The 23161-nt window shown below is 38.6% G+C and overlaps 3 protein-coding genes, 1 long non-coding RNA gene and 1 other non-coding gene across 8 annotated transcripts; 3 read left to right on the top strand and 2 right to left on the bottom strand.

The window, feature by feature from the left end:
- Positions 1-256: 256 nt before the first annotated feature.
- LOC137726979 (iron-sulfur protein required for NADH dehydrogenase, mitochondrial-like) lies at positions 257-4689 on the bottom strand. The gene is made up of 8 exons (XM_068465928.2): positions 4422-4689; positions 4192-4312; positions 3583-3705; positions 2976-3073; positions 1990-2116; positions 1465-1550; positions 1223-1348; positions 257-762 (listed from the first exon to the last, which is right to left on the bottom strand). Exons 1-8 carry the CDS (start codon positions 4446-4448, stop codon positions 601-603), a joined length of 870 nt encoding a protein of 289 aa, XP_068322029.2. The 5' UTR covers positions 4449-4689; the 3' UTR covers positions 257-600.
- LOC137727162 (U1 spliceosomal RNA) lies at positions 4649-4810 on the top strand. Its single transcript, XR_011067735.1, has one exon. It is a non-coding gene; the product is annotated as a U1 spliceosomal RNA (small nuclear RNA).
- Positions 4811-6428: 1618 nt separating this feature from the next.
- LOC137726386 (putative myosin-binding protein 4) lies at positions 6429-10927 on the top strand. Of its 4 annotated transcripts, none has more exons than XM_068465307.2 (4): positions 6429-6618; positions 7161-8539; positions 8632-10400; positions 10494-10927. In XM_068465307.2, exons 2-3 carry the CDS (start codon positions 7279-7281, stop codon positions 10377-10379), a joined length of 3009 nt encoding a protein of 1002 aa, XP_068321408.2. In that variant the 5' UTR covers positions 6429-6618; positions 7161-7278; the 3' UTR covers positions 10380-10400; positions 10494-10927. The 4 variants fall into 4 exon arrangements, with proteins under 4 accessions (XP_068321408.2, XP_068321409.2, XP_088550365.1 ...); XM_068465308.2 differs by having other exon boundaries at positions 8635-10400; XM_088694239.1 differs by having other exon boundaries at positions 6458-6721.
- Positions 10928-13228: 2301 nt separating this feature from the next.
- Positions 13229-15157, top strand: LOC137725500 (cytochrome P450 94A1). Its single transcript, XM_068464213.2, has one exon. It carries the CDS (start codon positions 13437-13439, stop codon positions 14961-14963), a length of 1527 nt encoding a protein of 508 aa, XP_068320314.1. The 5' UTR covers positions 13229-13436; the 3' UTR covers positions 14964-15157.
- A 3609-nt stretch (positions 15158-18766) lies between these two features.
- LOC148696732 (uncharacterized) lies at positions 18767-22926 on the bottom strand. Its single transcript, XR_015962546.1, has 2 exons — positions 22686-22926; positions 18767-21742 (listed from the first exon to the last, which is right to left on the bottom strand). It is a non-coding gene; the product is annotated as an uncharacterized LOC148696732 (long non-coding RNA).
- Positions 22927-23161: the final 235 nt, after the last annotated feature.

The following is a 23161-nucleotide window of genomic DNA, read 5'->3' on the forward strand; positions in this document are numbered from 1 at the left end:
AATAATAGTGGTTTAGATAGAAAGACAAATTGGTGCCCTACTAGAGGTCCACATGGAAGATGCATATTCTTCTACATGTTCCCTTGAATTGAACTTTCTTATTCATCTGAGAATATGAAACTTATTCTGTCATGGTGACGATGATGGGTTGGTGGGGGCACAAGTCGCAAAGTGGATGCCCCTCCTTGCTCCTTTCGAAGGATAGAAATTTTTTCACGCACTCACAACGTAAGCTAGTACATTAAGCATCAAAATATAAATGAAAAAAGAATATATTTTTTGGTGTCCCTTTGACACTTGCTATAACAACTTGTGTTCCGATTACACCGAAAAATTTCTCCTTTCAAAGATGATAGAGAGATGAAAAATGGTTCAACACTTCAATTTCAGGTAGCTCTGCTCAATACAGGTTTCAGATTATCAGAAAATATTCTAATCAATTAGAATCCGATACTACTAGTTTTCTGATAATTTTGTTCTTCTGTTTCGAATAAATTCAGCTTTATACAGCCGCGGTACTCATTCGAGGGATTAATAGAACTCTATGACAATGCTCAGGAAAGATTATAAAGGCATGAACAAGGGAATCTGTGGACGTGATTAAAGGGAAATCTGTGGACGGGATTGTTCTTCCTTTGCCAATCTGTCTACAACTTTCCAAGCCACATCCACATATGCTTTCGAGACATCAGAATCAGGAGCTGATATTACTATTGGCACGCCGTTGTCGGAGCCTTTTCTGATCCCTACTTCCAACGGTATCTGAAACGTTAAGCAGTTTGATTAAGAAAACTTAATTAACACATAGGTACAACTCATCTCAGATACACCGATAAAAATCCTGTTACGTGCATTTTGTATAAATATAGGATCAAACGGAGAAAATGGAAAACACAAAGGGTCGTGAAAGCTTATTTGATTTAGTTCACTAATCACCAAAGCACTTCTGAAGAAGCCCTTCAAGTGGCGTGTGCAGTACACACCATGGCACTCATATTATCTTATATGCGTTCCATTAAACTACCACGAGGTATGTATGTTGTGCAGATTGGCATTCATGGTATTGTTGCAAGAAAAGAAATCTGGTTTGCAGTAAAACAATATGCGTTCAACAGCGATTTTAGAAAGTGACAAGCAAAGAGTCTCGATACCATGGAGATCTAAAAGTTCTACCTTCCTACTCTAATGAAAATAACCATGAAATAGATGAAACTAAGCATACCTCGCCAACAAAGTCCAAATCCATCTCAGTTGCTGTCTTACGAGATCCTCCTTCCCCAAAAATGAACGAACATTCGGCACAGTGTGGACACTTAAAATAGCTCATGTTCTCTACAATTCCCAAAATCTACAAAAGCAATTCAAATTTAATTAGCTTAACAATTACATCATTGATGATCTCCACAAACTTACAATGACAATGCAAACATATTAAGAGATGATATACGAATAATAAAATCATACAGGAACTTCGACTTTAGAGAACATGTTAATTCCTCTACGGGCATCCATTAATGCTACATCTTGAGGCGTTGAAACAATCAATGCACCTACCAACAAACCAGTAATTGTTATGGAAAACCAAATGATAGTTGTGAAACCAAGTTCATATGGAAGGGTAAAAGTGGTCTTTTACTTGGATCTTCTTGGGGAGGTGGTCTAGGGGCACTAATCTGTATGTCTTAAGAAACCAGAAAACTTTGGTATCTAATATTTATAAATATAATAGCATTAATATATATGAATTCCTTCTTATATGATTAGGCCAACCATGCTGAAACATTATAGGACATTTAGAGGCTGAAGGTGAGAGAAGCAATTGCGGTATTTTGATAGTTTGCTAAATGCATTTAACATAGATTGAAGATTGCACAAGATTCTGAGGCACAAGATACGAACCTCAGCTATCAAAGTAGATACTGCCTAAACCAAATGAGGGAAACTTGAACACAAGTACAAAAGCATTTTGAGGTTATAATCTTCAACTACCTGATAATTGCAGCCTTTGGGATACAGTTATATGAGCATCACCAGTGCCAGGAGGCATATCTACCACAAGAATATCAAGATTTCCCCAGTCAACCCCCCTAGTCATTTTTTCAAGAGCGCTCGATACCTGTAAGAATTAAACCAAAACACTATGAGAAAAAATGGATTGGAAATGCACATTATTCTTGCCACACGTAACCATTAGAAGACTAATGTTCAATAATGTAGAGACCAGACGACCAATTGATGTCGTTTAGAGTCAGACCACATGGTGAGAATAAAACATACTAATAATTTACATAACACCCAGGTCAAACATATTTATCACTTGTGATCATTTAACACCATATTTGCATGAGAAGACCAAATGACAATCCTGTATCTTCTTGGCAGCTCTAACACATTACTGATTATCACATCATCATCATCATCAAGATATTCGGTATTCCAACTTGAATTAGTGAGTTGCTGCTATCTTTACCCTGGCCTTTCTACCTTCTTGAAACTTTCCATTAATTTTGAGTGTTTTGTTCATTTTCTCTAAATAATAACAAATTTCTTAAACCCCTGCACAAAACTTTCAAAACTCATAGCAACCAAATATTTAACAATTAATAAATAAGTGATATATATATATATGTATGTATGTATGTATGTATGTATGTATGTATGTATGTATGTATATGTGTGTGTGTGTGTGAATGAAGAAGACTCGTGCACACGCATACAAATACAAGAAAAGAATCAGCTTGGTTGCAATTCAAAAGGAACCACTTCAATTAATTAGTTTGCCTTCTTGCAAGATTAGGAGGAAAATTATATCAGGGGTTGGAAACAAAATCTCTTAAACTGTGCTTAAATAATGATGCAGTCTACACACTAGCACTCAGTATTAAAAGGTAGCAACAACAATCAAGTTATGACAAGGGATATAAAATTATATAAGCAATTAAGCAATAAAAGACTTAGAGTTTGCAAAGTTATACCATAGGACCTCTCCAAACAAGTGGGGCATCCTTATCCACAAGAAGTCCCATTGACATACACTTGACTCCATAGCTCTCGATTGGAATCATTTTTTTATCTGGTAGAAGACGACTATAATGTTAATATTCTCAAATGTAGCATTAAGGAAGCAATAAATAGTAGGAAGTATATATGTCTGGTGCTTTTGTATGTCTTAGATATTAGATGTTTGCTTCACAATAGAGATAATACCGGATCTAACAGAAGATGCAAACCATGAACTTGTTATCTAGTATGTTTGTGTGGGAATGTAGAGGGATACTTGTTTATAGGACTTGTCTTCTGCTGAGCCCAAAAGTTCGACTTGATTATGAAATGACACATGCTTACACTGCAGAAAATATGAAAAACTAAATTCTCGCAATGCCTATATAATGACTGGCTTAGCAAAAAGAAGAGGTTGATTATACTGTGAAATGCAAAGACTCGTATGGTACAGGAAACTTTTGGAGATACTGAAACTGATTGGAAATCTTAGCTGCCATGTTATCTCTGTTTACACTTATTTCAAGATTGACCAGATAAATTATAATCTCTTAAGTGAACTCAAGAAAAATAAACAAATACCATCAGTCACTTCTGGCTTTCTGTCGAGCTTCATCATTATAGGAACATTTGGTCCATATATGTCAGCATCAAGCAAGCCAACCTTCATCTGGCACTTGTTAGCAAGTGCAACAGCCAGATTAACTGCAATTCCAACCACTACGCATAAATTATTCTGAATCATCAGAATCACAAAGTAAGCATTGCCGTGGAGTTCTTTTGCAAGACTTAAATCTTCAAAATGTGAAATCACTGAGATGGTAAATCCTAAACTTTCATGCATATTTTACGATCTAAAATTGGAGTCACTTATAGCTACCTCTCAACTCCAGCACCTAATAATGCAAAGACACCATTTTTTTCATCTTTTCAATGACAAAATTAACCAAAACAGCAGAAAATAATCAAAGACGTTCAGGAGCTTAGTAGTCCTCAGCTCACCACTATCCGGAAACTTATCCTTCTGGAGACCAATGCAATCACAAAAAGGGTGCGTATTTACACAATTTCAGTATAACCCAGATAGCTAAAATGCTCACAAACTCAAAATTTCAACCCTTTATAGATATTAACATTTAAACGAAAACCATATCGGTAAAAATCCAAAAATGTGAAAAAACGAAATGGTACCTGCGGTGGTGGACTTTCCCACACCGCCTTTACCAGAAGCGACAGCAATGGCATGCTTAACCCCCTGAATCCGAAGGTCCTTCCTCGCCGAGCTATAACCCCTAACACCTCCTCCAACCCTCTGTGCAAACACACACATTCATTCAATCACACAACACAATCAGCTCCTTCCGCAAACTCCAAGCAAAAAAGCAAACAACTTTCGGATACCCACAAGGCAGAAGACTTACAGTTAAGGATTTGAGCAGTCCCCTCATCAATTCCAAGCTTCTTCAGCAAATGGTAGACTGTGAGACTGTGTGCTTTGTGTTTTTTTTGTGGGGGTTTAGGATTTAGAGTTTGAGTCGGTTGTTGTTGTTGGAACTTGTAAGATTGGATTGAGTCCCACATCGACGGAGGGAAGGAGAGTGGGGAGAGGGGAGAGAGTAGAAAATAGGAGGGGGAGGGAACGGATTCCATACTTACCTGGACGGGGTCTATGGGTGATCAAGGAGGCCCATGGCCTGGGTTGGTGACCTCCATTGCACTTAGGAGGGGTGCCCGCCTATGGTCTCCCCAAAGTGGGAGAGCCAACGTCATAATTTGTGGCAGTGGGGGCCTGCGTACGCGCGGCCCCTTCCAATTCCAAGTTTAACCTTCTAGTATGCTCTCCAATTTCGGGGATTATACAATACAAATGCATTGGGACGAGCTATCGATTACGCTAATTTGGGCTTGTGTGTCTTCTTATGGGGTGAGATAAAGAAAAGAACAAATATGGTTATTTCTTGTACGATATTTTTCTCCACCTGTAATGAAGGGTAGCTTCTTCATTTGTAAGCGAATAAAGGACTTGAACTCTGTTGCTGCTGTTAGCTTTGTTATTTGTTGATAATAGGGGTGTTGATAAATCGTGTTTCGGTTAACTTTGTTATAATTAGAGGTGTCAATAGGGATGTGTTCTAGTTGACTCATTCATATTTGTGTCACGTTTGTGCTAATTCACGAGTTAATCGACATGCAAAACAATATGAAAATAATAATAACACATTAACTCATATTATTTATCAAAAAAAGAAAAAGTTACCATTCTATTTATATAATATTAGTTGTACAATGTTTTTGTTAGCTGTAAAATTATGTACACAATGGTCTCATATCTTGTGAATCTCAAGTCGTGTCTAAAATTGTCTCCCCCAATGACAACGAATGGAAGTAGAGTGCATAAGCCGCTTCATATGTAAGAGGGAGTAACCGACAACCCATTGTATTTGTAACAACTTCATCCAAAGAAGCATCGATAAACTAGCTCTGTTTTATAAATTAAACTGCCATTAACAACTTCAATTAAAAAAAATTTGATTTACAAGTAAATAAGAATGACTCCTTAAAAACTACCTAATACATGTTACATTCTTACAAGTTACAAGTATTTGTGATTGTGCATAATTACTAACCCGCAAATTACAATTGAATTGGTATTAGCAATTTAGTAAAGGTGAAAGAAATAGTCGGCATTGGACGTGTGAGATCAGCTGTCAACATGCACGATTTGACAGGTGAACCCATTCGTGCCCCCAACCATGCATCTCACCAACAATATCACAAGAATATAATAACAAAATATCCTTTGTTTGTGAAAGACCGAATCCTCTTTTCTCTTTTATTTTTATTTAAAGTAAAAATGAAATGTTTTTGCTAACCGCACTAAAGTGATGGTGAGACTCACCACCCTATTTATCAGCGTTAGATAAGTTTAAATTTTAAGATTTGTGTAGAAAACGGACACAAATACCAAAATTTAAACTCAGATGGTAAGCATTACCACCACTTGAGAATGAGTGAGAAAAAATGCACCCAAAACAAAATAGCGTTGCTATTGGTAATTCGAAACATAGTACACAAATTTTCTCTTGTTTATTTTAAAATTTATAGTCTAAAAATAACATTTTTCAGCATGTCAATAACAATTTAAAGACTAAATTCTTTTACTTAAATTTGTTGTAACACAACATTTAACACTACAATCTAGACCATTCGATACTACTTTTTGATTTATGAGCGGAAGGTTTTAAATTCGGCTGATAAGTTTGACACTAAATTATTAACTCTATAAATCAATAAAATGTCAAAAAACTTGTTTCTAACATTTTTTTTCTTTATAATAGCATCTATAAATGAATTAAACAGTTGGCCATGTTATGTGAATTTATTACGTGTTAATTCATGAGCCAGCTAAAGCTTGGAGCTTCGCTTTTATTGGCATCCAAACAAATCTTCCGGCGGTTGGTTTCAACGGTCACTCACTTTCCTTTCCCACGCAAGGACCTGCTCGTAATTCCTCCAAACTTTTCATTTTCCTTCTCTTGTTTTTTCTTTTATGTTTGTATTCCGAAGTTGCGTTTTTTCCCCTTTCACCTTTTGATCCTCCGTCAAGCTCCATTCCAGGTACCTCCCACTTTCTCTGGTTCTCTTTCCCTTTCCTTTTTTTGTTCATCTTTCTTCCCATTACATTTTTCATGAGTGAATTAAACCCGAGAAATCATCAAAGGTATAGACTTTAATTTTTTTTTAGAATAACACTAATCTGGGATTTATTTGTTTTCTGAAATTGCAATGCACATTGTGTTGGATTGGGTGATGCCCTTTTCGTGGTCCTTTTTTTGTGGGTTGTTTTGTTTGAAATTCCTTAATTTTATAGATTTTTCGAAGAAATTAATATGTGGGCAATCTTTCATATGCTTGAAACATTAGAATTTGCAGAAAAGTTTATTGCTTTGTTCATGAATCCTTCTGGGTTTCTCACGTTAATTGGGTTAGGTGAGCATCGTTTCTTTTTATTTAAGGTTTATCGTTGTTTGTTGATTTGTCATTGTTTATAACAGTTGGGATGGTTAGAGTTTAATGTCTGATTGTCTTCTGATTTGATAAATATGGTTTGACGTGCCTAATTGCTTCTTTTGTTTCTTTTCTTGGGCTGGTGATTGAAGATGGGATGCTTAATTCTGATTTGGGTGGATAGGAGCAGCTATTACCTTGATCAACCAGTGATTTCCTCGAGTTTTTGTAACTGGAAGGTCATGAGATTGTAGAGCAATTGGTAGGCAGATGGCAGCAAAGGGGAATCCATCTGTACATGTGCAGAAAAACTTTGAGGGGTTTGTAACCATTCTAACATCTGCAGCATGTGAATGGGTATTGATCTTTCTTCTGCTTGTCGACGGACTATTATCCTATCTGCTGACTAAATTTGCAGACTATTGCAATTTGCAAAAGCCTTGCATCTTTTGCTCCAGGTTTGAGCATGTTATAGGTAGTGAAAAACCTCAACTTTATCAGGATCTACTTTGCAGCAACCACGTATCAGAGTTCTCGTCATGGTTGTCTTGTCAAATTTATGGTACACACGATCGCAGTGGAATGTGTGAAGATTGCCTCAAGTCATACACCAAAAAGGGCAAGTCCAACCCCGAAAAACACATGCTTTCGGGTGGTAAATCGGATTCTGATATTGGAAGTTCCAGTTCAAGGAGGTCCATGCAGAACAGAAAGTTTGTCCATAGTTCTGTGGGTGTAAGGACATGCTCTTGTTGCAGTAGGCCTTGTAGACCTAGAGAAAATGCTCGTGGACAACAACGAAAATCATCTGCTTCCAAACCTAATATCCCTTTGCCACGTTTTTCAAGCCGTAGCCGTATACCTCGTAGGGATGGTTCAAAGAAGACCAGGGATAAAACTTCTGGATCAGTAACTACTCGTCGTCCTGGAAAACCTGGCTGGGATCCCTTGCCACATAGAGGACACAGAGAGTTGAGGATTAGTTCTGATACTGACTCCACTCTTCGTCCTGGAAATTTTAGCTGGGATCCCTTACCACATGTAGGATACACTAAGTTGAGGATTAGTTCTGATACTGACTCCACTCGTCGTGCTGGAAAACTTGGCTGGGATCCCTTGTCACATGTAGGATACACTGAGTTGAAGATTAGTTCTGATACCGATTCTGAGATTCCATTTTCTGATGAAGACGGTGGTAGAAGCATAATTATTGGAAATGAGGAGCATAAGAAGGAAGCTTTAGTAGTTCAATATGCTTCAGAAAAACCATTCAAAGCACAGCCAAATGGTTTGAATCCAGCAAAGCAGAGCAACATTACCACCAACCACAAGCCTTCACTTTCTGATTCAAGTGTGCAGCCAGATGGTAGCAAGAGGTCTGATGTAAAATTCTTAGGTTCGAATGTTGCTCAAGAGAATGGCTTGGATGAACTTAACTGGCAGCAAGCGAGTCAGAATTCCATCCCTTATGCATTCCCTGAGCTTATTTCACTGGATGATATCCCTCCATCATTTACTGTTGTTGAAAAGAGTAAGCTCAACTTTCCACTTTTCTGATTCCAGTTCATCCGAGTTATATGAGCTTATTACTTATTACATTGATCCTCTTTTGAAATTATTTAGCAGGTTTTGCTGGGACAAGCGACTTTGGAGATGCATCCATCAGTAAAAACGATGAACTTTTGAAGTCTATAAGTGCAACAGATGGAGCACCTATTAAAACTGATCTTATCATCAACGATCCAGATCTTACGAAGCCGAATCATATTAATGGAAATGCTGTGTCTGAGTCAGCAGGCATTGGTAAGGAAGGAGATTCTATTAAAGAACAACCTCCAGTGAAGGTACTTGATAGAGTTGATGGGGAAGTGAAACCAGCGAACTCACAAAGTTCTTCTGCTCAGGAGAGAAATTTATCATCAAATAATACAATTACAGGGGTACATGGTGTTGGTGATGAAAAACTGGTAGCTGATGCTTCCGATTCTTCTGCTCAAGAGAGTAATTTATCATCACATAAAACAAGTTCAGCGGTACTTGGTGTTGGTGATAAAACGCTGGTAACTGATGCTTCCAAATCTTCTGCTCAGGAGAGTAATTTATCATCAAATAATACAATTTCAGTGGTATGTGGTGTTGGTGATGAAAAGCCGGTACCAGATGCTTCCAACTCTTCTGCTCACAACAGTAATTTATCATCAAATAATACAATTTCAGGGGTACGTGGTGGTGGTGATGAAAAGCTGGTAACTGATGCTTCCAATTCTAATCCAAATCCGGGGCTTAAAACATCATGGTCAGTAGAATCTCTGGATGGAGGATATGTTAGTGAAATTGAAGGTGAAAGTATTGTTGATCGGTTAAAACGACAGGTTGATTATTATAGAAAAAGCTTAAAGGAGTTGTTTAAGGAACTAGACGAAGAAAGGAATGCCGCTGAAATTGCTGCAAATCAGGCAATGGCCATGATCACAAAGCTACAAGAAGAGAAAGCTGCAATCCATATGGAGGCCCTTCAGTACTTAAGAATGATGGAAGAGCAGGCTGAGTTTGATGTAGATGCACTTGAAAAGGCCAATGATCTCCTAGCTGAAAAGGAGAAACATATACAGGACTTGGAAGCAGAGCTAGAATTTTCTAACTTCGATATCCCAGATGAATCAACAATGGAGAGTATGCCAATGCCGGAATTGCCAGCATTCCCAATATTGCAGGGAAAAAGTTGTAATTTGAAAGGTGAGATTGACACAGTGGAGAGTACTGTTGTTCCCAGTGTGAAAAGTGATGTCAAAGTTACTGGTAACTCAACAGTTACTGAGGTACCTAAAGCTAGCAATGAACGCCTTTTTTCTGAGACAACACTCTTGGAATTTGAAGATGAAAAGTTGTACATTTCAAATTGTTTGAAGAGCTTGGAGAGGAAGCTTTCCGAGATTTCCTGTAATGGGGCTTCTACCAGCATGCCTAATGGTGGGCATTCTAGAAAGCAAACAAATGATGGACCGGATCAAGTAGAGACGCCTAGAAAATTTAGGCTTCTATTAAATGGTCAGATTGAAGAGGAAGTTGTGCAGACGCCGAATGATTTACACATATCTAACGGAAGTGCTGCTTCTCAAGAGGGACCAATTCATTCCGATAGCTTAGACTGTGAAGAGGAAAAAGATTCAGATTTGGTTGTTCTGGAAAATGAAATCTCAGACCTTAATGACAGGTTGGAGGCACTCGAGACTGATCATGATTTTCTTGAGCACATGCTTTACTCTCTTCAAAATGGACAGGAAGGGCTACAGTTCATTCAAGAGATAGCTCAGCAGCTGCGAGAACTGCGAAAAATTGGTGCAGCTTTCAGAAATCAGTCCGTTCCCTAACTTCAAATGGAAAATTACACGGTACGTATGTTATCCAAGGACTTAAATTTGCTTTTGGTTCTGCTTAATCTGTTTTCCAACATTTGCCTTACCATTCATGCATTCTTTTGTCAGGTACATTTGAAATTTTGAAGGCAGAAATATTGATACATCTCTCGAGCATTTGGGTGTCAAATGAAGAAATCAATTGCATTCCTTCAGTCACATACAACCATGAAAAATCAAAATGATTTCATGTACAGGTACCAGCCAAAACTCTTGGAAGGAAAAACGAAATCAAGGTCTATACTAGGACATAGCGTTATCATCTCGTAAGCGCGCAATTTTCCATCGTCTCTTTTTTCTCTCAAGGTCGAATTTCCCTCTTGTTTGTTTGGAGAGCGGGCAGGTTTTTAGTAAGTTCAAATTTATTGATAAGGCTGTAAAATTAGTATTTTTGTGTAGTTGCTATTTCTTGTTCTCAAGGTTAAGGCTCCATTTTTCGCCAAACCGCTTCCATTGTAAATTCAAGCAGAGCTTTTATAGTAAGTTTAGAGAAGTTTTCTCCAGAGCTTTCCCAAAATAGATGTTCAGGTACTGCATAATCCTCATTAGAAATTTCTTGCTATGGATGATAATGCGTGTACAGCACGTCTATCTAACCACCTCGTTCATTTAACACCAGCTTGGATGCAATAAGCAACTTTGCATGTTGCGGGTGTGCATCACGTCTATTTGCCTCTCTTGTTATGTGCACCTCACGTGACGAGAGAGATAAAAATAGAATTAGCCCTCATTTTTCTGTCTCTATCATCATGTAACGCTTCACTTGATGTGAGAGGGGGAGGGAGGTTGACATTTTAATTTGTTTCATGGGAGAAAAGCTTCAGTCCAAAGCAAATTCAATCAATAAAATTGATGTCACACCGTCAATTATTTTTGCCATAAATTTTCGAATCTAGATCCTCGTCGGATCATTTTACGAGAATTCCTAATATAAATGACATTAATAATTGATAACGTGCAATCAGACCAACCAAATAAACAAAGTTTTTCTGGGAAGTGAATGCACATAACGTGCAATCAGACCAACCAAATAAACAAAGTTTAGTGAATGCACATAAACATTGAAGTAGGTTTGACTTTTGGCAAGACTATGACGCCTGGGGTGAGATCTGGGACCCTTGGATCTTGGTCTTCAACAAGACCATATTTTCGTGACCGTAGATTGACCCCTGAAGCTTTCCGTACATGCATCCTTCATTGTCTCTGTGACGAGAAAGTTTTAGGTGTACCGGGTACACCAAAAAATTTTGGTGTACCCTCACTCATTAGAATTTGATTTTATTTTTTTATTGAAAAATAAGTGAGAGTAGGGTCCACCATTATGAGTGAGGGTACACCAAAATTTTTTGATGTACCCGGTACACCTAAAAATTTCTCCTCTGTGACGGTTTTGCCTACGTCTTTCTTTCATTTTCAAGCGCCACCGCTTGTCTTCTATAGGCTGCTGTCCATGTGGAAAGTGAACAGACGTTAAGGTTGGGGTAAGAGTTAAGAAAGGTGGGTGGTGGGCCCCAGGATGTTATTTTATTTTTGGGTAATAAAGTAATAAATAAAATTTTGTAAACTAAATAACATGAAAATTAATGATTATATTATGACTTAAGCTAGAAGCGTGCTTATTCTTATTGTTGACACATAATTTAGTTTGTAAATTTTACTTATAAATTTAGTCTTCCTCTCTTTATTTTTATTTGTAAGGTTGTGAATAAAGGTATATGTGGAAAAACATAATTTGTGTTTTTAGGAGGTTTTTTTTTTTTTTTTTTTTTTCAACAAACGATTGTATGAACACTAAGAAATATGAGAGTGAGTAAAGCACTAGCTATAATAATGTTGTTCAAATTTATCTTAGCCTAAATTGAACTTAAATTCATTCACTTATAAGTGAAAAGAAATACTATGAGAATATATTACTAAGTGACACGTTTTAGAGAATTAATTTCTTAGATTGAAATGCAAGTGGAGTTCACGCGGCAAGATAATAGTGGAAAAGGTAAGAAGAAGAAGGCAAATAGAAGGTAGTTAACAGTGTTCAAAAAAAAAAATAGAAGGTAGTTAACATTTCTAAATTGGATAGTACAACCCATATTATTGACAAATTGTGGAGAACAAAGGGTGATTAATGTTTTTTTCTTAATTTATTTTCTTATAATTAGTGTAAGAGTTAAATAATTGGTATTAGTAATTTCAAATTTTTATTTTGCACTTTAAAATTTCATAATCTCAAAATTTATCGTTCGTTAAAATAAAATTAAAAAAAAAAAATCAAATCATAGGGCCAAAACTCGCCATATCAATTGGCCAGCCTACCAATGACGGTTTCGCTTACGCATGCATGTCTTTATATACGAGGAGGATTACCTACTCTCCTAATTTCTCTATTCTTTCATGCTCTCTTATTTGAACGGTCATAGTTAAGTCATGTTAACATCTTATATTAATTTTTTTTATAAAGATAATAAGATAAAAAAATAATATATAAAAGAAGGAGATGAAAAATGATGAAAATAAAAGAGTAGAGAATTCTCCTCCTTTTATCAATTGGCCAGCCTACCAATGACGGTTTCGCTTACGCATGCATGTCTTTATCAATGGGTCAATATCCTTCGTGCAAACATTTTACTTGTCAATTGACCCATTGGATAATAAAAAAAGAATTTTAATAAAAAACTTACAATACTGATAACTTTAACGAAAAATCATATTTTTATACTAAAAAATCAATCCTGGTACTATTCATTTTATCATTTATTTTGTTATTATCATTAAAACTCAAATTTTTAAAACTTTTTTCATTAGTTTTTCTTAATAAAAACTGCTTATCCCAAAAATTATTTTTTCTTTTGAAATTTCAATGCAAAGTGATTAGTCTGATAATTTGCTTAAACAAAACAAACTCAGACGTTATAAATAGCATCCAAATCTTACACCAGAAACGGTACAATTTCTTCCGTTAAGCATTTGGTCAAACACCTTAAACCCTTCCATTTCTGTGCATTAAATCAGGCAGCCATGTTTCTTGAGCTCTTAACCTTCGCCTCCCTCCTCCTCCTTCCCATCCTTTTCTTCCTCTTCAAGTTTTCATCCCACCCCAACCCCAAAACCAGCAACCTCCCCAAATCGTACCCTATAATCGGCTCATTCCCATCTCTCTACAAAAACCACCGCCGCAGACTCCAGTGGTTCACCGACCTCCTCCGCGCCTCCCCAACAAACACCTTCACCCTCCACCACTCTCTCGGCCGCCACTGGGTCGTCACCGCCAATCCCACCGTTGTTCAGCACATCCTCAAGACCAACTTCCCCAACTACCAAAAAGGTGAGGCCTCCCGCTCCACCCTCGCCGACCTCCTCGGCGACGGCATTTTCAACGTCGACGGCGACAACTGGAAGTTCCAGCGCCAAGTCTCCAGCCACGAATTCAACACCAAGTCCCTGCGTAAGTTCGTCGAACAGGTGGTCGACACCGAGCTCTCTGACCGCCTCATTCCGATCCTCTCCGCCTCCGCCGCCAATAATTCCGTCCTCGACTTCCAAGACATTCTCCAGCGCTTCGCTTTTGATAACATCTGTCGAATTGCTTTCGGGTACGACCCGGATTACCTCCTGCCCTCTCTGCCCGAAGCCAAATTCGCAGTGGCTTTCGACGACGCCGTGCAAATCAGCAGCGAAAGATTCGGATTGCCGCACCCTGTGTGGAAACTCAAAAGGGCTCTTGGAATCGGGTCCGAAAAGCGCCTCCGTGCCGTCGTATCGGAAGTCCGCGAGTTCGCGAACACCATTGTCAGAGAAAAGAAGCAGGATCTGAGCGAGGCGAAAGCGTTGGAGTCTGTAGATCTGCTCTCCCGGTTCTTGAGCTCCGGCCACTCCGACGAAAAGTTCGTCACCGACATCGTCATCAGCTTCACCCTCGCGGGCCGGGACACCACTTCGGCGGCTCTCACCTGGTTCTTCTGGCTGCTTTCGCAGAACCCACGTGTGGAACAAGAGATCTTGAAGGAGATCAACGACACGGCGTCGTCTGAGTCGGCGGCGGGAGGAGGTTACGACGAGGTGAAGGAGATGGTGTACACCCATGCGGCGCTGTGCGAGAGCATGAGGCTGTACCCGCCGGTTCCCGTCGACAGTAAACACGCGGTAAACGACGACATTTTGCCGGACGGCACGAAGGTGAAGAAGGGGATGAAGGTGACGTACCACGTGTACGCGATGGGGCGCATGGAGGAGATCTGGGGGGAGGACTGGGCGGAGTACAGGCCGGAGAGGTGGTTGGAGAGAGGAGAGGAGAGCGGGACCCACAAGAAGTGGAAGTTCGTTGGTAGGGACACATATAGCTATCCGGTTTTTCAGGCGGGGCCGAGGATCTGTTTGGGGAAGGAGATGGCGTTTTTGCAGATGAAGAGGGTGGTGAGCGGGGTTCTGAAGAGATTTAAAGTGGTCCCGCGGGAGAGGGAGGGCGGGGATGAGCCGGAACTGTTGGCCTACCTCACTGCGAAGATGAAAGGCGGCCTTCCGGTCACCGTTTTGGAGAGGGCTTAATTAAGTATATATTGTCAATGTGTGTGTCTCGTAATGATTACGTAGGTAATCATATGTATACATGCGTGAAGATGCTTATTATTTTCTGAATTTTACCTTTTAAGTTTGCAATATTTGGTCTGATCATGTACGTGTATCTAAAGGGTTTGTACTCTCTATAGTTATATGGATGGATGTTTTGATGTTTTTGGGCACTTGGTCTATCCTTCCTGTGACAACCCGTTCCAAATTTTACGTTTTTATTTTATTTTAAAAGCGTGAATTTACGATCGTCTAGAGAGACGTATGACTTATTCTTTTAACATATTCTCGTAATACTCGTGGATGTGAACGCATAGGCGAAAGCCGTTTGCGAGTTCGGATTATAACGGTATAGTTACGGACGTTAGAAATTGATTATTTAAGGTGAAGCCCAATCAGAAAAAGGAAAGAAAGAAAAAAAAAAAAAAAAAAAAAATCCCAGCTTTTCCCGTGGGTTTTCCCACTCGCGACCACCCATTTTCCAGGGCCGATTCCGGCCAACTCCGGTGGAGTTTTTCGATGCCACCACCACCATCTTGAAGCTCTCATTTCCCTCTACAAAACCCACCCAAGAACCATCTTGATTAACCATGGGATGTGGAGGTTTGAGGCCACGAAAGTTGACGAAAATCAATGGTGCTCCTGCCACCCCTTTCGATTTTCCGGCAAATCGGCAAAGCAATGGCCGATGCCACCACTTGGGCTTTGTAGCCCATCATCCCAGGAGCAAAACCCAACCAACCTTGACCCCGTTGGACCACCGTAGACGACGAATCGACGTCGGGAAGTTTTAGGCACCCGCCGGCTTCGTGGGCAAAATTGACCATCTTCCGTCCACTTTTGGACTTCGTGACAGGTATGAAAGTTGCTCCACTCACTGAGATCTTCATTTCTGTGAAGTTTGAGAATTTTTGGAAATAGTTGGATTTTCCGGCGAGTCGGGGCGGCCGACCGCCACCCGCGGCGGCGCGTGGCCAGTGGGCCGCCAATGCTATTTTTAGGCTATGTCGAATGTCTTGAATTCAGTTTTGTTATTAGAATGACATAGGTTGATCGTTGGAACCTAAATTCGTTACGATACATTGCTTGATGAAAATGTGAATTGACGATCCGACCGTTGGATCGTCACCAAACTTGGGTACATTATAATACGTAATATTTAAAGATCATAGGAATTTATGGATCGGGAATCCGATGTACGGATCTTTCCGAATTGGATTTGTAAGTTAGTAAAATAAATGTTCACGGCCACTTGTTTTAGGCAATTGGCGGAGATCTGACCGTTGGATCGTAATGAAATTTTAATATGTTATTCTAGAAACATATTGTGGATCGTTGGAAGTTGCGGATTGGAAATCTAATATGCGGATCTTCCGGGTCAGGTTATACAGGGTTGTAAACCCTATCGTCGATCTTTGATCGACGGTTGACTTGTGGTCAATGGGTCTCAAACTATTTTAGAATGTCGTTGAGGTTGTGTTTTATGTGAATTACATATTCTACGGATAAGAGTTTTGAGATGTGATTTGATAATTGGTCACAGGGACCAATCATTCAGGACGCCTCGATGCGTGCACTAGAGAATCATAGCGTGGACTCCAGGTGAGTGCATCTTTTCCTTTTTATCGTACTTATTATTGAGAGTTCTATCGACACCTTTAAATTGATTAGGCATATTACTTTCATATATAATTATTGTGAATGCTTGAAGTACTATGTGAACTACGAATGGCTTGATCCCTGTTTAGGGTACGTAGGCAGTCTAACGAGACGTTAGATGCAGCCATAAAATATTTGAGACAAAAACCTTGCTTGGGAAATTGAGTAATGCGAAGGAAATTGGTAAAGACAAGTTTTAGTTTTGTGAATTAGTTAGTTAAATTAGAGTTAATTGGATTGTCATGGATAATTATCCTTGAAAATAAGTAGTTTGGGAGTAGGGCGTTATTGATTGTACACTTTACACTATATTGTTTATAATTGAAAATGCTACGACATGGTTGAGTAGTAGATTGCATCATGATATATCCATATGTATATTACTTGCATATAATTATTGGGAATGCTTTCAAGTGCAAAGGTGAACTCAGGACACCCAGGTAAGTTCAGGTGAGTTTATGGTACTAGTTGAATCGATTGCGTCATAGCATGACTACAGTTATGAATTAGGCGACTTCGATACGGTCGTACTGGTTGCCATGAGTTGCAAATGTTATATTGAGATGCATTGAGAGCTCATAAACCTGCACCTCGGTGTTAGTGCTCCCGCCCGTGGCCAGGGCACAGTCCTTCACGTGATGTTCACCTCCCGCACCTTACGCTCACCTTGGATCCAAGGTAGGTGCACAGTCCTGTCGTACAGACCACTTTAGGTGGTTCCGACTTGTAGGTGACCCGCGATTATTCGCCCAGTCTTCACGTGATCGTAGCACTTGAGCGTATTTATTTACACACAGTCCTGTCGTACAGACCACTTTAGGTGGTTCCGACTCGTGTGCAGGTATACTTATTGAGCTATATGCTAGCCAGGATTGATGAGATATAGATAAGTCGTACAGGTCACTAGAGGTGACTCCGACTTATATGCTAGCCAGGATTGATGAGATATGGATAAGTCGTACAGGTCACTATAGGTGACTCCGACTTATATGCTAGCCAGGATCGATGAGATATGGATAAGTCGTACAGGTCACTAGAGGTGACTCCGACTTATATGCTAGCCAGGATTGATGAGATATAGATAAGTCGTACAGGTCACTATAGGTGACTCCGACTTATATGCTAGCCAGGATCGATGAGATATGGATAAGTCGTACAGGTCACTAGATGTGACTCCGACTTATATGCTAGCCAGGATTGATGAGATATAGATAAGTCGTGACTCCAACTTATATGCTAGCTAGGATTGATGAGATATGGATAAGTCGTACAGGTCACTATAGGTGACTTCGACTTATATGCTAACTATGATTGATGAGATACAGATAAGTTGTACATGTCATTTTAGATGACTCTGACTGATATATTACTTTGTATTGATTTAGTTCATTTGGCCTACTTATTAATGTATGGTGGATTTGATGGCAAACCGTGGTTTTGGTCATTTCTGAGTATGGTTGGGATATATGTATATATGTTGTACTGTCTTATGGAAAACGTTACGGGTTTTATATTTAGGGGCATTACTTTTTGAGAGATAGTAACTTTGGGAAGCTTGGTTTTATTGCTTACTCACACCTTCTGTTTGGTGCCCTCCAGGTTTTAGCTGCTGAGTTTGTATCGACAAGAATCTGTGGTGAATCTTAGTATTAATGGATGTTTATGAGGGTATGATTCTTACCCACACTACTGTACCTTACTTATGCTCTGACATCGCGTGTGAAATGGGTTCGCTCCCACTCGTAGCGCACTCTGGTACTTAGACACTTTTAGATTCAAATTTATTCACATTTTATGGCTTCGTCACCTTCCAAGTGTCGGCCAGCACAGCTCGATTCAGGGTCCAAGTGGACTTTCTAGGTCGGGGTGTGTCACTTCCCATTATACAGCAGCATTACTTATTGATCATAATAAACTAACTAATCCATAATTAGTAATAAATTAGGGAATTGTTATTGGCACTTCAAAAATCTCATTATACACTCTAAACTTTCTATATTTGGAGAGAAATATACACTTGTGAGCAGTGGCGAAACCAGGAATTGTCGAGAGGAGGGGCGAAATTTAAAAAAGAAAGGTTCCAAACTAAATGTAGACAACCAAATTCTTTTATATAGTAGACAACATGAAATTCATTCATATATTTATCAAGACAAACAAGTTACAATTGTTGCCAACGAGACTTTATGTTGTAAATTTGCTACTCATTGATAGCTTTAAGTGAAGGGGCATTGCAGTAGTGCCCATCTCTTTGATCATAATACTATATGGCCTCATTTGGTATACAGGATTGAATTTACATGTTTGTCCATTCAAATCCAATCTTAGAATCTAAATGAAGCCTATATTTGATACAAGCAACTCTAGTGTGATAAGCCAAATGTGAAAAGAGTGAACCTTATTAGCTTTTTCTTTTAAGATAAAAAATTGCAACTTTAACCAATAGCTGATGCGTCAACCCCTTTCAAGCATCAAATTTTAACAAAATTTGAACTCTTTCGAATAATAGCAGCTAAATTTTGCCTCAAAATCTACAATTTTGAGGACCAATCTGACTCCCACAGTGAAATTAGTAGCTAAAACGAAGGATTTGGTGAAAAGCTAATCTAAATCAAAGATCAAATTGCAACAAAAATCACGCAAAAATATGAATCAAGATTCAATTCTTTAAATTCTAAGTAGGAACAAACATATCCACTTATTCATCAATAATCAATGATTCGTATCAATAATTAATATGTATATTACGCTGTAATTCTTATAAAGAATGTCAATTAAGCAAATGGTTATGTTAAATTATGAATTAATAATTTAAATTAAAATAAGGCAGAAGGCACGGTAGTGGGGTGGGAAGTAGGGAAGTGAATGTGTGAGTTAATGGGGATGAGTGGTCCCCTTTCTGTGTCTTTTATATATTTTTAATACCCAAAACGACGCCGTTAGGCATCTATTATTTTTGTTTTTTCAAAGGGAAAGGACTCATCTTCTTGGTGGGATTGCTTATAGCAAAACACAGCCACTGCACAGATATGCAGCCTGCAACAGTCATGGCTTCACCTTGCAAGTTTTCCGACGATACCAGAGGGGGCGGACCATCGCTTCTGTGCTTGATTTCCAGCCAGTGGAGAGGGCTGAACTAGAGCTCCAGTCGTGTTTTCCGGCGAAGGGCTGCCACTCCTCGCCCTCACGTGGCTTCGCCACTTCTTGTGAGAAGTGTAGAATGAGATTTTTGGAGTGCCAATAACACTTCCCATAAATTAATAAAAAATTAAACCATGAGCTAATCGCAAGCCACCTAACCCAGTTAAACCATTTTAAATGTAATTAATAAAAATTAAACCAAGAGCTAATCCCAAGCCACCCAACACAGTTAAGACCATTGCAAAAGTAATGTATCAGTCGCATTCCAATTTTTTTGTATTATATGTAAGAAGCGACAAACATGTATGTCATGCATTCTTGTCCAAACTACACGTTAATGTTGTTTTGCTCTATTGGTGCTCCCTTCACTAGTTTTTACACTGGACTAAAAGTTAGTATCTGGAGTAAAAGTTAGTATAATTCTGTGTTTGTTATTCATAGGGACTAATTTTAATAAAATTATGAGGAACTTTCCTTGACTAAGTCCCTCAATAGAAGTCTCAGCGAGACCCCTCAGAAAAGTAGAGGATTGCTAAGCCGCCTTTAATCTCGCCCTCTCCCTTCTCCTTCGTACCTTCGCTCCCTACTTCTTCCGCGTCGCACCGCCTCATAGACGTCCAACATGTAGAGATCGACAACAGACCTGCATCATTGCTGATGATCTTCGTTTGGTGCTTTCTGCTGCATCGTGAAATTGGAGTCCCAGCAGAGGAAGGAAAAGAAATACACGGATGAAGTCAGAGTGTGATCCGAAGACGAACAAGTTATTGGATTTGGGTGCCCTAACTTTTTGAATTATAAATTCTGAATTCGCTAGGTTTTTAGTCTTTCATGCCGATCTGTGTTGAATGAAAGTTGGGTAGAGATGCTTGACATGCTCAGAGTAGCTGAACAACGCGTTAAAGGTGACTTAACTCTGCCTCCTTTTTTTCTATAGAATATTGTAGTGTCTGATTTCTTAATGAAAAAAGTTGGGTTCCACCATAAAACCAATTGGCAATATAGGAAGTAGCCAAACCTCTTAGAAGCCCATGCAATGTCCCTCATCCTATCAATGTGGGACTCCTTCTCAATACACCCCCTCACGTGTCGCTAATTTACAAGCTTAACACGTGGATAACACAACAAGGTGACGTGGAGTGTGTGTGGCCATTTGGCTTCACATATGAGACAACTTGCTCTAATACCATGAAAAAAGTTGGGATTCACCATAAAACCAATTGGCAATATGAGGAGTCCAACATCTTATAAGCTCATGCAAGGTCCCTCATCTCATCAATGTGGACTCATTCTCAACACTTAATGTTGTTTTTTGCTGGGTTAATGGATTGGATTGCCATCTTAATTGTGTAATTATGATTTTGCTTCAAATTGTGGTTGTGTTTTTGGGATGTCTTCCGTTTCCCTTTTTTCGTATTCAACTACAAAATATGTCCGCGCTTTGCGGTGGGATTGAATGTATTAGCCGCAACAGGCATGAATAATCTCTACACAGAGTAATTTAAAAGACGGTGTAGCACCTAAGAACTAACAAAGTGAAACTTTGTTTGCTATATATGGATATCCATGGTATAAAAAAGCGTTCATTTGTAGATCGTTTACCATCACTATTATACTCATACTTTCAAGTGATTAGGCTACCACATGGGCAAAACACAAAAAAAGAAAAGCAGAAAAGTAGAAGACATAATATTTGACCATGTAATAATAAATTTCTGGAAGAATTGCTAAATCATCTTACAAATTCAATCGTTAAACGTTGCATTGTGACCCATGATAAAGATAAGGTTTATGGCTCGTTCATAAATCAAACAAAGAACTATCAAAGGAAAATGTTTAAGATGATGAAAATACAAAAGTGGACTGGGCAACCTTGCATATTTTCTATTAGTAACTCAAGGAATAATTTAGAATGATTCACCCGATTCTAGCTCATCTGGTTCCTCTCATCATCAGCTCTGTATTTCAGAGGTTGAGTAGGCATGTTTGTAGAAGTTGTCAAAAATAATCACCATCTAAAGATTGAGAATAACCCACATTCATATTGCACAAAATTTTATAGAAAAGGGGGCAAATTAAAATATTTTAAGTAAGTATTAAGATGCAAACATTCTTAAGATGAATCGAGCAGAAAAATGAAACAAATCCAATGAAAATACAAAAGGAAAAGGAATTAAAGAAAAGTTATAATTTAAGTATTTCAAATTAGCGAGTAGTCAACATCAATTGATCCCAAAAAATTCATATCAGCTCTCATGTAACATGGCATCATACACACTACCTCCACTGCTTCGTCTGATCACAATCGACTAAGTTTTATTTGTATATAAATGAGTATTACAAACTGGGTTCGAGTCAGAACTATTATGTAGTCGAAAAAGGTAATAAATAGGGAGGAAAAAAGCATGAATTTTAAGTCACTGTCCACTCTGCCATATACAAAATGAGAAATGACTTTCTTTTCTGCATAAAAATTTACTAAAGAAACAGAACTTATGTAATCATGTTAACTACAAACTGCACTACAAAAAAATTGAAGTATTTCCAAATATGTTGAAATCTGAAGGGGAAAAGATGATAATTCTTCTGACTGTATAAGATTATACAATAAATGTAAGATGGTGTGATCTCATAAAACTCAGTATTTAGGAGAAAAGAAGATATAAACATACGCAATCCGCTTTCAGACTTGCCAAATAGATCTCATAAAACTCAGTATTTAGGAGAAAGGAAGATAATCTTGCCAAACCATGTCACTTTAACGGAAGAATTGACAGACAAATTGATGGAATGTATGAAATTGTAACAAATTTGTAGATAAGGTATGCCATTAAAATATTTTAAAGATGAAGTATGAAACTGTGACTGACCCAATAATTGAGGTAATTTTATGTAATTTACCCGAGATTCTAAAGCAGCACCCCGTAGAGGGCATGTTAGTCCCTCCCTGTTAGAGTGAATCATCGAGTCTAGACATGAATGAGTCAATTTATCATTATGCACCCTGTCTTGATGTTCATGGGCGTTTTGGTCGAAACAATGGAATACTGAGCATGCATAACCAACTGGTTTTAGCATGACAATTATAACTGTTTTTTCACATGTAATTCTTTCATAGCTTTACGCTTTAAAGAAAAATACTTCAAACACAATAATTTAGAGAAAAACTCAACTCAATTGACATTATATAATAGGAGTGCGACACAAAGGAACTTCACATCTTGTTAATTAAAGCATGACATATTGATAGATAAAGCCTTTTTGGTTCTGTCCTTTCTCTCCTTCCAATTGAGGCCTTCAAGGGTTTTAGTATGAAACTACCCGAGTTTTAGGCACAGATATGTACGCTCACCCAACCTTAGGTACATATATGACAT

The sequence above is a fragment of the Pyrus communis genome, chromosome 5 (genome assembly GCF_041283825.1).
Source record: "Pyrus communis isolate YQ-2024b chromosome 5, ASM4128382v1, whole genome shotgun sequence".
Classification (NCBI taxonomy): domain Eukaryota; kingdom Viridiplantae; phylum Streptophyta; class Magnoliopsida; order Rosales; family Rosaceae; genus Pyrus; species Pyrus communis.